The sequence below is a fragment of the Bos javanicus genome, chromosome 23 (assembly GCF_032452875.1).
Source record: "Bos javanicus breed banteng chromosome 23, ARS-OSU_banteng_1.0, whole genome shotgun sequence".
NCBI classification, from domain to species: Eukaryota; Metazoa; Chordata; class Mammalia; order Artiodactyla; family Bovidae; genus Bos; species Bos javanicus.
In genome coordinates this window covers 8,860,174-8,874,066 of record NC_083890.1, presented here as the reverse complement: position 1 = coordinate 8,874,066, position 13,893 = coordinate 8,860,174, and the positions used below count along the sequence as shown (strand labels likewise).

Sequence of the window (13,893 nt, the reverse complement as noted above, 5' to 3'; positions counted from 1 at the left end):
CCTTAAGAGGTTAAGGCATGTGTTTAAGGGATTCTTAACCTTCCCCACCATGGGAACTTACATAAAAAATTATCTGTTTGCATATGTGGATTTTTCTGGAAAAGTCTATGGCTTATATCAAACCATCACACAAGTTGTGGCCTCCCAAATAACCACATCGCATGCTTTATTGAACACTTACTATGCACTAGGCACTGCACTAAGCCCTTGTGTATTAACTCATGTAATCCTCACAACAGCCCTTTGAGTTAGATACTACTATTATCCTCATTTTATAGTTAAAGAAAGTAAACCAAAATCATCCTGACCTCTTAAACACAATGCTATGTTAGGTAAGATCATCTCTAAACCCAAAAATTGTCTGTTTCTGTGTTCATTCAAATTAATGGTTTCCCTTCAGTTAAATTTTCCACCTCATTCACAATCATTAGTCATACACATGTCTTTACACAGAGCAAGCAAATTCATGGCACACCCAAATGAATGTCACCTGAGAAAGAATATAGTAGGGAATTAACCCAAGGAGAGGATCCAAAGGCACTTTCCAACTCCAGCCTCTAATCCGCTTTTACTTTAAAACATGGTGTGGTGATTAGCCAAGAGATGAATCTGAATCTAATTACTAATTAAAGTCTAAAATCAAAATAACAGTAAATTGGCCAAAGTGTCTGCCAGAAGAGAGGATGCAGTGCCAGCGACAGTGTCTCACACAGCACTCACCAAGGCAATGAGAAGATCAGAAAAGAAAGGAGAGCAAGGCCTGGGGTCCGTGGAGACTGGCTCCTCCCCCTGCTCCCTCCTCCTCAAAACCACTGACCACCGTGGAGCCAAGGACTGGATCACGCTCCACGTGAGAGACAACGGCTGTCTAAAGGTATCGCTAAGCCCTGCCCAGAACAAGGAGTGAAAACGAAGTGAAAGGTCAGCTTCTGATTTTTCTGGATACCAGTTCTGACAAGCTGCAATTCTAACTCAGGGGTCAGCAGTCACCCAATTACAAGCGAACAGTTTTGCGTGCCACCCAGCTCGGGTCCAAATGACTTGGACATAACATTGCTTTGATGGTTGCAAAGCAGAAGTGGGAGTCGTTAGTTCTTTTCACAAGCTGTCCAAATATCCTCCATATCTTAAAGAGAAGGCTGTTGAAACTTTATGCCCAACTCTCACGCCCTTTCTCCATTTAGTCTGTGTTAAATGAGAAGAGAAGCCCCGAGAGGGGAAAAGGAGACTCGAGGAAAGGCCTGGGTGCAAGGATTAGATCTTTTTCGAGAGTGATGCAACAGGGTCAGCCTGACGATGAAGACAAGGAGCTGGGAGCTTCTGGGAGGGAGAAAAATCAGTATCGCGGGTGGGAATCTGAGCGGGGGATGGGTTTTGAAGGACTGGGGAACGGGGTCATTTTTAAGTGAGTGGCCCAGGTTGAGGGATCTAGTCCGGAGCAGAAGGAGGAAGACGAAGACCGAGGAGCGGGCAGGTAGGCGGGTAAAAAGGCGGGCAGACGGCCCCGAGGGAGGGGCAGCAGCGCGGAGAAGGAAAGAGTGGGAACCACGGGGGCCACCGGGGGCCGGGCAGAGGGCCCGGGGCGGGGGCCATGCAAGGGGGAGCGGGGTGACCTGCCCGGCGGTGTGGGAACTGAGGTGCGCGCGGCCGCTCAGGAGATCCTTGCGGTCGGGAGGGCCTGGGCACCCGCGCCGGGGCAGGGGCGCCGGGCCCCCAGGGCCCAGGGCCAAGGCAGAGCAGCGCGGTGACAACGGTCGCGGCCCCCGGAGCGGGCTGTCCGGCTCGAGCTGAGGCGGGGATCGCCGCCGAGTCCCGGCCCCGGGGCTGAAGAGAGGGAGGCCGGCCCGGAATACGGCTTTTAGGGAGGAGGGTCGAAGGGGACGAGGACGGGCCCGGGACGGCCGGGGCCGGCGCTGGCGCTCTCACCGGGACAGGTGCTTCAGGATCTGCTTCTTAATGAGCCCGGCCATGCCGGAGCCGCGGCCCGCGCGGAAGGTGGGCGGGCGGCTGTGGCCTCCTCAGCGGCGAGGGAGACGCGCGACCCCTCACCTCGCCGCGGCGCGGGGACCGGATGCCGCCGCTGCCGCCGCCATGGCGCTCTCAAGCCCCTGCCCCGGCACCCGGAGCTCCGCCGCGATCCCACCCACCCGCGCGGCGAGGCGGAGATCGCGCGCCGCCAGCCCGGCTCCGCCGCGGTCCGGGGTGCGCTCGGCGGCGGGGGCGCGCGCGGCGGGAGGAGGGACGCGCGCGGCTGCGGGGGCGCGCGCGGCGGGAGGCGGGGCGGGCGGGCTCCAGGCTCGCTCTCTCACTAAGCCCCGCCTGCCGCCTCTCAGCCAAGCGAGATCTGAAAGCCTTCGCCTGTCAGCTGCCGGAGTTTCACACCTCGGCTGTCGCCTTGAAGAATCGGGGAAAGGCGGCGTTCTCTAATTTTTTTTTTTTTTTTTGCAGGAACTCACTAGATAATTGCACATTTCGCGGTCCACCTCTCTCATTCATTTCGCTCACACGTTCACTCATTAGTTGAGCACCAGCTAACTGTACTCCAGGAATCGAGCCGGGGAGTGAAGAGTAGGTTCAAGGACCTCGCAGGCCCATAGTACCACGACACTCTGCTGCTTTGTGAAGAGTGACAGGGGGACACCTCGTCATCGTCTTTGTGCCCCTCTTAGCCTCCATCCAGTTAACCAGCGGATAAATGTTGACTCAGCCCGTACGAGGTGCACTGCAGAGGCCCCCATTCCCAAATGCTGGGGGCAGCAGAAAAGGAGGCGGTAACTTTAAATGACCAAGGACTTCAGAGGTCGCCTTTTTTACAAAGAAGGAAACTGAAGCCCAGGGAAATAGCTGAAAGAGCTTATTTAAGGTCACAGCTACCTAGTGAGAGACAAGAGGCTGGAGCCCAAGTGTTCTCAGTCCAGTGCCACCTCCACCCTAGTCCACCCATACACCTAGATTCTGGCAAAGGTGAGAAGGTGGCAGTCTTCAGGACTCACACCTTCAAGCAAAACTCTGAACAAACTACTCTCCGAGACAGGCTTATAGGAAATCTGGCCACCAGTTAAGTTTATTCGTTCTTGTAGACACACAGTACATGAACATAGCAAAAGTCAAGATGTCTCCTCCCTTGTTCCTCAGCCATTCAATTCTCTTCCCCTAACAACTGTTACCTGATTCCAGAGATAGTCTGAGTATATGGTGAAACATATAAATGTTAGGGTTTTAATATAGACAAATGGATTCCTATGCCTCTTAGTCATAGTAAATTCATATTTCCCAGAAGCTCCCCCCCACCGCCCCTGCCACTGGGTTCTCTACTATGCATTTCTTTCCATCAGAACTGCATAATCTATAATTTCTCCATCTGCCCTCCTCTCACCAGAATACATCCTAGGGACCAATAGATCCCACAGAAGAGATTTCTTGCCAGGGATATTGATCATAATCCCTCCTTCTAATTTGGCTGTCAGATGCAGGGGCCTCTGGGCCATTTTTTGCATTTCATGTTCCTTTTCCTAGAGAATCTAGCAGCTGACTGGATATCTGACATCAGCGATATAAAATAAAACTCTCCTCAAGGTCAAAGACTCATCATCCTTGCTGGATGATTCACCATGCCTGATGAATGAGTTATTTTTTCACTGAAAGCAAAAACTTATGCTCTAAAAGAAACACATGGAACTGAAGCGTTCCTACTCTCACCAATAGCACACTTTCCCTGCAATGCTAAGAATGCAAAGCATATAAAAGCAAAAGAGATTTGGGGCCAATTCGTATTTTTTCTTTAAGGTTTATCCTTTCAAGATTATTGTAGATTAACATTCAGTTGTAAGAAATTATAGCGATCCCTGTATACATTTCACAGTTCCCCCCAATGGCTTTTTGTTGTTGTTCAGTCGCTCAGCCGTGTCCCACTCTTTGCAACCCCATACACTGCAGCACTCCAGGCTTCCTCGTCCTTCACCATCTTCTGGAGCTTGCTAAAATTCATGTCCATCGAGTCGGTGATGCCATCCAACCAGCTCATCCTCTCTTGTCCCCTTGCCTTCAATCTTTCCCAACATCAGGGTCTTTTCCAATGAGTCAGCTCTTTGCATCAGGTGGCCAAATCACTGGAGCTTCAGCATCAGTCCTTCCAATGAATATTCAGGACTGATTCCCTTTAGGATTGACTGGTTTGATCTCCTTCCAGTCCATGGGACTCTCAAGAGTCTTCTCCAACACCACAGTTCAAAAGCATCAGTTCTTCCGTGCTCAGCCTTCTTTATGCTCCAACTCTCATAACCATACATGACTACTGGAAAAACCATAGCTTTGACTAGATGGACCTTTGCTGGCAAAGTAATGTCTCTGCTTTTTAATACTCTGTATAGTTTGGTCATAGCTTTCCTTCCAAGGAGCAAGTGTCTTTTAATTTCATGGCTGCAGTCACCATCTACAGTGATTTTGGACCCAAGCAAATAAAGTCTGCCACTGTTTCCATTATTTCCCTATTTGCCATGAAGTGATGGGACTGGATACCATGATCTTAGTTTTTTCACTGCTGAGTTTTAAACCAGCTTTTCACTCTCTTTTAACTTCATCAAGAGGCTCTTTAGTTCTTCACTCTCTGCCATAAGGGTGGTGTCATCTGCTTATCTGAGGTTATTGATATTTCTCCTGGCAATCTTGATTCCAGCTTGTGCTTCATCGAGCCCAGCATTTCTCATGGTGTACTCTGCATATAAGTTAAATAAGCAGGGTGACAGCATACAGCCTTGACGTACTTCTTTCCCAATTTTGAACCAGTCTTGTTGTTCCTTGCCCCAGTGGCAACATCTTGTAAAACTTTAGTACCATATCACAACCATGATGTTGACATTGATATGTTCAATGAACAAAACATTTCTTCCTGATATGAATGCCTTTTATTTCCTTTTCTTGCCTTATAGTGTGGGCTACCAATCCTGGCACTTTGTTTAATAAGACTGGTGAGGGCAGGCATCCTTTCTTTGTTCCTAAAGCATTCATTAAGTCTTTTGGCTAAGTGACTAAGTCACATCAGTCGTGTCCCACTCTGTGTGACCCCATAGATGGCAGCCCACCAGGCTCCCCTGTCCCTGGGATTCTCCAGGCAAGAACACTGGAGTGGGTTGCCATTTCCTTCTCCAATGCATGAAAGTGAAAACTGAAAGGGAAGTCGCTCAGTCGTGTCTGACTCTTCACGACCCCATGGACTGCAGCCTACCAGGCTCCTCCGTCCATGGAATTTGCTAGGCAAGAGTACTGGAGTGGGATGCCATCACCTTCTCTGATTAAGTCTTTTACCAGTAAGTATAATATTAACTGTAGATTTTTTGTAGGTGCTCTTCCCAATTTAATGAAGTTCTCCTCTATTTCTATTTTTCCTGAGAGTCTTTTCCAAGAATAAATGCTTTTTTCAAAGGCTTTTTCTGCTTAAATGCTATGTGATTTTTTTTTTTTTTAGGCTGTTAACATGATGCGTTACCCTGACTGATTTTTCAAATACTGAACCAGCCTGCATCCCTAGAGTAAACTTCATTTGGACATGGTGTATAAGTACTTTTATATATTGCTGCACTCTCTTTGCTAATATTTGCTTAAGAATCTGTGTATATTTGCTTAAGAATTTGTGTATATTTTCTTGATGGCTAATGATTGAGCATCTTCTTATGTGCTTACAGGTCATTTGTGTAACTTTTTCGAGAAATGTCTATCCAGATACCTTGTCCATTTTTTAATTGGGTTATTTGTCTTTTTATTATCAAATGCAATCATTTTTATATTCTAGATTACAAGTCATTATCAGATATATTATTTGCAAAACTTTTTCCTACTGTCTTTTCATTTTCCTGATTACAATCTTTGAAACAAAATTTTTAATTTTGGTTATCGTTTATCTTTTTTATTCACTTATTGCTGTGTTTTTGGTGTTTTATCTAAGAAATCACTGCATAATCCAAGGTCACGAAGATTTACATGTTTGTTTTCATATAAAATTTGTATAGTTTTAGCTCTTACATTTACTTGAAATGACCCATTTCAAGATAATTTTTGTATATGGGGACCAACTGCATTATTTTGCATGTGAACATCTAGTTGTCTTAGCATCATTTATTGAAAAGAAATTTTTCAATAAATTTCATTATTGAAATGAATATTCTTTCCCCATTGAGTTATCTTGGTGAAAATAAACTGCCATGCACCAGGAACTAATATCGGTTGTATGTCAGTTATACTTCAAAAACAAACTAAAAGAAAAAGAAATCTGATTTGTGGTTACCAGAGGTAGGGAGGAGAGGGTGTGGGAATTGCATGAAGGCAGTCAAAGGTACAAACTTCCAGTTACAAGATAAGTACTGGGGTGAAATGTACAATATGATTAAAATCATTAACATTACTGTAAGTTTTATATAAAAGGTAACAGTAAATCCTGTGTTCTCATCACAAGAAAAAATTTTTTTTCTTTTTTTTTGGGCTGGGGTGGTCATCACTGCAGCGCTCGGGCTTTCTCTAGTTGCGGAACACAGGCTTAGTTGCCCTGCGGCATGTGGGATCTTAGTTCCCCAACCAGGGATCGAATCTATGCCCCCTGCATTGGAAGGTGGATTTTTAACCAGGGAATTCCCCCCCAAATTTTTTCTGTTTCTTCAATTTTGTATCTGTATGAGATGATGGATGTTCACTAAATTTACTACGGTCATGATTGCAAAATGTAAGTCAAATCATTATACTTCATACTGTAAACTTACACAGTGCTGTATGTCAATTATATCACAAAACTGGAAGTAAAATAATAAAAGAAAATTAGTTGCCAATGAAAGTATAGATCTATTTTTGAAATCTTAATTCTATTTCATTCATCTATATATCTAATCTTAAGCCAGTAACAGTGTCTTGATTAGTGTAGTTCTGTAGTAAGTTTTGAAGTAAGACATCTATAGTGGTTTTGAGTATATAGCTTTTATAAATTTTAGTTGTATGTTTTTTAATTGTTCCTCTAGTTATTATATTATTTATGCATACCTTATCACAATCTACTGGTATTGCCATTTACCAGTCTAGTGAAGTATAAAAAGCTTACCTTTTATATTCTTTTTTTCTCTGGGAGATCTAGTTGTCTTAAATATTTCCTCTATGTACATTTATAGCTGCATTAATCAGTATTATGATTTTTGCATCAACCATCAAACATAATTTAGAAAATTCAGGAAAAGGAAAATCTCTTGTACTTACTTACCTGTATTTTTGCTTACCATATTCTCATCAATCCTGATGAGATTCATTCATTTATTCATTCATTTATTGTTTTTCTGTTTGGAGAACTTCTAGTCATTCTTTTACAGTATATCTGCTGGCAACAAATTCTCTTCATTTTCTCTCACTGGAGAACATCTTTATTTCCCATTTGCCCCTGAAACATTATTTTCACAGGGTATAGAATTCTGGACTGATAATTCTTTTCTTTCAGCACTTGAAATCTGTTTGCCACTTCCTTCTGGCATCCATGGTTTTTGATGATAAATCTGCTGTCCTTCAAATTGTTTCCCCTCAAAAGTAGGGTGTCATTTTCTCTGGCTGTTTTCAAACTTTTTGTTTTCAGTTTTCATAACTATGTAGATTTCTTTGAGTTATCCTGATTGTTATTCAGCTTCTTGAAAATGTGTGTTTATGTCTCTTGCAAGCCCTTGGGAAGTTTTCAACCATTATTTGTTGCAGTACCTTTTTTGGCTCTCCTTTTTTCCCCTCCTGGAAGTCTGATAACATGAATATTAGATTTTCAGGGACCCACAGGTCCTTAAAATTCAGTTCATTTTTTTAAGTCTATTTCCTGTTGTTCAGATTGGGTATTTTTTATTGTTCTATCTTCAAGTTCTGATTATTTCTGATTACTGTTTCTTGTTGAGACTATTCATGAATTTTTTTTACTTATTTGGCGGTTCCAGAATTTCCATTTGGTTCTTTATATCTTTTTGCTCACTAGAGCCTTTTCATGATGCCTGCTCTAAAATCTTTTGTCTAATTACTCCAGGAGCACTATCAGCTTACTGTTGACAGGTATCAATTGCATTTGAAATGTAGTTTGAGATCTTCCTTGATCTTGGTCCAATGAGTGATCTTAGATAGAAATCTGGATAGTTTCATATTATGTTCCGAGATTCTGGATCTTATTTAAATGCTCTGTTCTGCTAACTTATCCTTGCAATGCAGAAATGGGGAGGTACTTTCTTGTTACTATCAGGTAGAAACAGAAGTCCAGGTTGCCCAATTAGCCTCCTTGGATACCCAAGGAAAGAGTTCCTCATTACTGCTGGGCTAAAGTGAAAGTTCTGGCTCTTCAGCAAGCTTCAGCTAATACTTCTCTAGCTGGGAAGTGGCAGAGTGCCTTGTTATTGCTCCCCACAGCCTCATCACCACTGGACATTGATAAAAGTCCTTAAAAGTTCTGACTCAGCGTCTTCTGACATCTCAAGAGGGGGCAATGCCCTGTTACTGCCAGATGGGAATGATAATCCAAGCTCTTTTCTCACCATCCTGGCAGGAGTTTGAGGCACTTCATTGTAACCTCACAAGGGTGGAAATCTAACTCCCCACTTGGTCTTTGTGGCATGGATTGGGGTTGGGTGAGTTTCTGTGGTGTTTGGCTGGAATAGAGTGGTTATTGTCTAAAAGTTTTCTGACTTACTAAGCTACCTCTTTTCTGTTTGTTTGGCTACAGGAAGCAGACTTTTCATGGAGTGTATTTTTGTCTGTTGCCCATTGGAGATTCCTGGTTCCAACTTCTTCAGCTCCAAGTCTGGCACCTTTGAGGCAAACAGAAAATCCGGAGAGCTCATTATGTTGTTCTTTGGGTCACAATGCCCTAGCAGGTCAGCCTTCTTCTCTCCGCCTTTCAGAGTTTCCTATGCTTGTCTGTTGTTGTTGTTTTAATTTTTTGGCTGCACTGGGTCTTTGTTGTAGCACAGGGCTCTTCACTGCAGCAAACAGGCTTTTCCTAGCTATGGTGTGTGGGGGCTTCTCCAGTTCTGAGTACAGGCTCTAGAGTATGCAGGCTGAGTAGCTGTAGCACAACGGCTCACTAGTTAGGGTGCGTGGGCTAGATGTTCTGCAGCATGTGGGATTTTAGTTCACTGAACAGCCATCGAACCCACATCCCCTACATTGGAAGGCAGATTCTTAACCACTGGACCACCAGGGAAGTCCCTCTTATGCTTGCTTTTTATGTATATAATGTGCAGGGTTTTAGTTGTACTCACTGGGAATAGAGAAATATACACCTATTCTATATTTCTGGAAGCAGAAGTCCATATATTTTTTTTAACTTTTTATTTTGAAATAATTATAGATTTACAGGAAGTCATTAATACAGAGAAGCCCCATGTACCCTTCACCCACTTTCCTACAATGGTTATATCTTACACAACTACAGTTCGATATAAACCCCAGGAAACTGATCCTGGGGATGCATGTGTATAACTCTGTCACTCATGATGTGCAGCCTGTGTAACCACTACCACAATAAAGATACAGGATTATTTCACCACAAAGCTCTCTCTCGTGATACCCTTTACAGTCATTCCCGGCTGCCCCATCTCCACTCCCAACACCGTCCCTAACCCTTTGCACCTACCGATTTGTTCTTCATTTCAATAATTTTTGTTATTTATACAGATGGAATCATGCAGCAGATGCCCCTTTGAGACTGGCTTTTTTCACTCAGCATACTGTCCTTGAGATACATCCAAACTGTTCTATCAAAGTTCCTTCATTTTTATTGCTGAGCCATATTCTACAACCCATACATTTTAAAACCACCTAGGTAATCACTGTATTTCAGAGACAGTAGCTTTCCTCACCTGTCTGGCAGGATAGCCACATCTCTAAATTCATGATTGGGGATCTTCCCTGGTGGTGGTCCAGTGGCTAAGAATCTGTCTTGCAATGGAAAGAACACAGGGTCGATCCCTGGTCAGGGAACTAACATCCCACATGCCTAAGCCTATGTGGTCTGGAGCCTGTGCAGCACAACTACCAAGCCTGTGCGCTTGAGTATGTGCACCACATGAAAGATCCCACATGCTGCAGCCAAGACCTCATGCAGCCAAATAAACAAATAAATTAAAATATTTTTAAAAAATTAATTCATGATTAGCGAGTTCCCTGGTGGTCTAGTAGTAGGATTAGCTCTTTCACTGCTGTGGCCTGGGTTCATTCCTTGTTCAGGAAACTGAGATCTCATAAGCCATGCAGCGCAGTAAAAAAAAAAAAAAAAATCATGCATTTGTACATAGTGTGCTTTGTATGGGACAAAAAAGGACATACACAGTGGCCAAAAATAACACTATACAAACAAGGAAAAGTAGTTTTATGGAAAACTCAAGAACAAAAGGGTTGAATAGCAAAGAGCAGATATCATTGTCTATAAAGATTCTTGAGAGTAGTTTCTAGTTTGTGGTAGTTATATCTTTTAAAAACAAGTTGAGGTGTGACTGACATAGAACACATATTATTCAAAGTATATAATTTTTAAAAGTTTTGACATGCATATACACCTGTAACTGGAGAAGGAAATAGCAACCCACTCCAGTAGGCTTGCCTGGGAAATCCCATGGACGGAGGAGCCTCTCGGACTACAGTCCAAGGATTCACGTGAGTCAGACATGACTTAGTGACTAATAAACAACATGAAAACCCCAGAGTTCCCAAATATTAACTTTTATGCTCAGCATCTACATAGACTTACTTAAAATACTTGGTTGCCTTATGACCATCAGAATTCTTTCATGCCCACCTGTCTTTAGTTTGCTTCCTGATATTTGTGGCTTGCCTCAGCAATTCCCAACTTACTGTGACATTAGAACATGATTTCAGTGGGTTAATTCTACTTTATTAAAATTTAATGGCCGTAAATAGCATACTTACTTAATACATTATTGGGCTTCCCTTGTGACTCAGCTGGTAAAGAATCCACCTGCAATGCAGGAGTCCTGGGTTGGATCCCTGGGTTGGGAAGATCCCCTGGAGAAGGAAAAGGCTACCCACTCCAGTATTCTGGACTGGAGAAGTCCATGGGGTCACCAAGAGTCGGACACGACTGAGTGACTTTCACTATACACCTGTAAAGTCATTACCACAATGTCCATCACTGTCAACAGTTTTAGCTGTTTGCTGCTGTTCCTCCAAAAGAATAAGCAGACTCTGCTTCAGGGTCTTGGTATTTATCGGAAAGCCTGTGCCCTAAACATCTGCACAGCCTTCTACTAACCACTTCTAGTTAGTAGAAGGTCTTTCCCACAGACCTATCCCTTGCCTGCCATTCCCTATGCCCCTTACCGACGCCCCTTTTTCTTCATGGCACATACCACCTAACATTGGTATTTTTGTTTATTGTCTGACTCCCCCTTTAGAACATAAGCTCCAAAAGAGGAAGAACTTTCTTTTACCATTGTGTTCCCACCACTGAGAACAGTGTCCAAACTCAGAGCAATAGAGTGGCACACCCTAGGCAGGCTTCTCTAGCAGGAGTGCAATTTTTGTAGGGGGCGGGGAGGGAGACTGTGCGGCAAAGTGTGACGTGTGGGATCTTAGCTTCCTGACCAGGGATCAAACCTGCACCCCTTGTACTCAAAGCACAGAGTCTTAACCACTGGACTGCTAGGAAGTCACCTAAGCCCATCGATACTACTTTCCTCTGAGAGTCTCTTTTTATCAGCCAGGTAGGTTCAGCTGCATGTGACAGAAAACTCAAGATAATGTGTGACTTCAATATTTACTTCTCTTTGACATAAAAGAAGTCAAAGGTAGGCAGAACATGGCAGCTCTTCAATCATTTAGGGACCTATGCTCCTTTTACCCAGAGAAGGCAATGGCACCCCACTCCAGTAATCTTGCCTGGAAAATCCCATGGACAGAGGAGCCTGGTAGGCTGCAGTCCATGGGGTCGCTGAAGGTCGTACAAAACTGAGCGACTTCACTTTCACTTTTCACTTTCATGCATTGGAGAAGGAAATGGCAACCTACTCCAGTGTTCTTGCCTGGAGAATCCCATGGACGGGGGAGCCTGATGGGCTGCCGTCTATGAGTCAGACACAACTGAAGTGACCTAGCAGCAGCAGCAGCTCCTTTTACCTTGCTAATACCATCTTTAGTAGCCAATTCATGGTCCAAGACATTGCCTGCATTTCAAGCAAACATCATATCCACATTCCTGTCAGCAGAAAAGGACAGAAAAAAAGGCACGTTCTCTCTTGCCACATGGCCTCACCTAGTTACAAGCTATGGGGAATGTGCTACTCATTGCAGATGGCCATGCATCCAGGTAAAAACTCGATGTTCTCTTGTTAAGGAAAGTAGGAGGTACCAGGGTGAGCAATCAGTAATGTCTAACTGCCACCCTAGGCTCTACTGTTTTTCTTCTTTTTGACCTCTTTACATGCTTCTCTCTCCAGCAGAGGCCTGAGACTTAAATTCTTTGTCCCACCTTTTACTTCTATATTCGTTCAACAACCATCCCCTAAAAGTGGATGTGATGTACAGGCAAAGAGGAGGAGGGCAGGATTAAGAGACTTGTTTCTTAGGGTCACTGTGAAAGCTAAGTACTTATAAAGGGCTTTGAGATCTTGGCGTTCTGTGCTGATTTCAAAGTCTCATCATTAGATAAGGATGTAAGTCATCTTATGGGCTTTTCTTAATTGACAGCCAGGGAAAGATACTTACTCAAAAGGAACGAGTATGGAGAAGCTGGACAATCACCTGCTAGGTGATCAAAATTACTATCATCAACAAGGGGGGATGCCTGTGTGCCTGCCTACAGATATGATATCCCAGGGATGCAACTGAGGACGTGTACCCAAATGCAATCATAAGGAAACATCAGGCAAACCCAAAGTGAGGCGTGAGGAATATTCAACAAAAGATGGTGAGATAAACAAAAGATGGTCATAAAAGACAAAGAGAGGCTGAGGAACTGTTCTACATTAAAAGGAGACTAAAGAGATGTGGCCCCAAAAAAGTACATGATTCCAGAAAGGATTCTGTACAGGAAAGGGGAAAAAAATACAAGGACAAATATGAAACATGGTTGGTAGATTAAATTATTGAATCAAGGTCAATAATTAAAACCACAGTGTGTAAGAGAATATATTTATTCTTAGGAAATACACACTTAAGTATTTATGGTAAAGGGCATGAGATAAACAATTTACTCTCCAATGGTTCCAAATAAAAGAGAGAGAGAGAGAGCAGAGGGCAAATAATAAAGTGAATGAGGTGAAATGCTAACAGCTAACAAAAGGTGATGGGTGATGCTGTCAAAGGGTATATTAATGTTGCTTGTGTAGTTCAACTTTTCTTTAAGTGTGAAATCTACCACCCTGACCCTTAAGGATTTCCCAAGTGAATCAGCGGTCAAGAATCTGCAGGAGACAAGGATTCGATCCCTGGGTCTGGAGGATCCCCTGGAGGAAGAAATGGCAACCCACTCCAATGCCTGGAGAATCCCATGCACAGAGGAGCCTAGTGGGTTACAGTCTATGGGGTCGCGAAGAGTGGGACATGACTGATAACTGAGCACACACCCTGACCCTTAAAGGGCAAGAACAATAAACAACATACAGTTTATTTTATTCCTGCACTTGTCTGATGAACTATTCTAGATGCTGTATTTGATCCTGGGCCAGAAAGACTAACCTTTATGCTTTTAATTAGGAGAGAAAGAAACGTCTTCAATTAGTTAATGTTTATTAAGGTCTTCATGTAAACAATACACTGGGCAAGTCTCTGGGACACTTCTCTCATGGCAACCTAAGGTCAGCCAGGCTTTTTCCTTCTGTTCACCTGATGAAAGAAACCATGTGACTGAAGTTATGTAAATGGGACACACACTTAATCACCACT

The 13,893-nt window shown here is 43.5% G+C and overlaps 1 protein-coding gene and 1 long non-coding RNA gene across 2 annotated transcripts in view; one reads left to right on the top strand and one right to left on the bottom strand.

Annotated features, from left to right (window-relative positions):
• Positions 1-2,225, bottom strand: part of BLTP3A (bridge-like lipid transfer protein family member 3A) — a 72,933-nt gene extending 70,708 nt beyond the window's left edge. The window contains exon 1 of the mRNA XM_061399026.1: positions 1,927-2,225. Within this exon, the coding sequence (XP_061255010.1) occupies positions 1,927-1,970 (44 nt within the window). The 5' untranslated portion in view covers positions 1,971-2,225. The remainder of the gene's footprint in view (positions 1-1,926) is intronic.
• Positions 738-13,665, top strand: LOC133236845 (uncharacterized). Its single transcript, XR_009733069.1, has 3 exons — positions 738-1,474; positions 8,717-8,867; positions 13,383-13,665. It is a non-coding gene; the product is annotated as an uncharacterized LOC133236845 (long non-coding RNA).
• Positions 13,666-13,893: the final 228 nt, after the last annotated feature.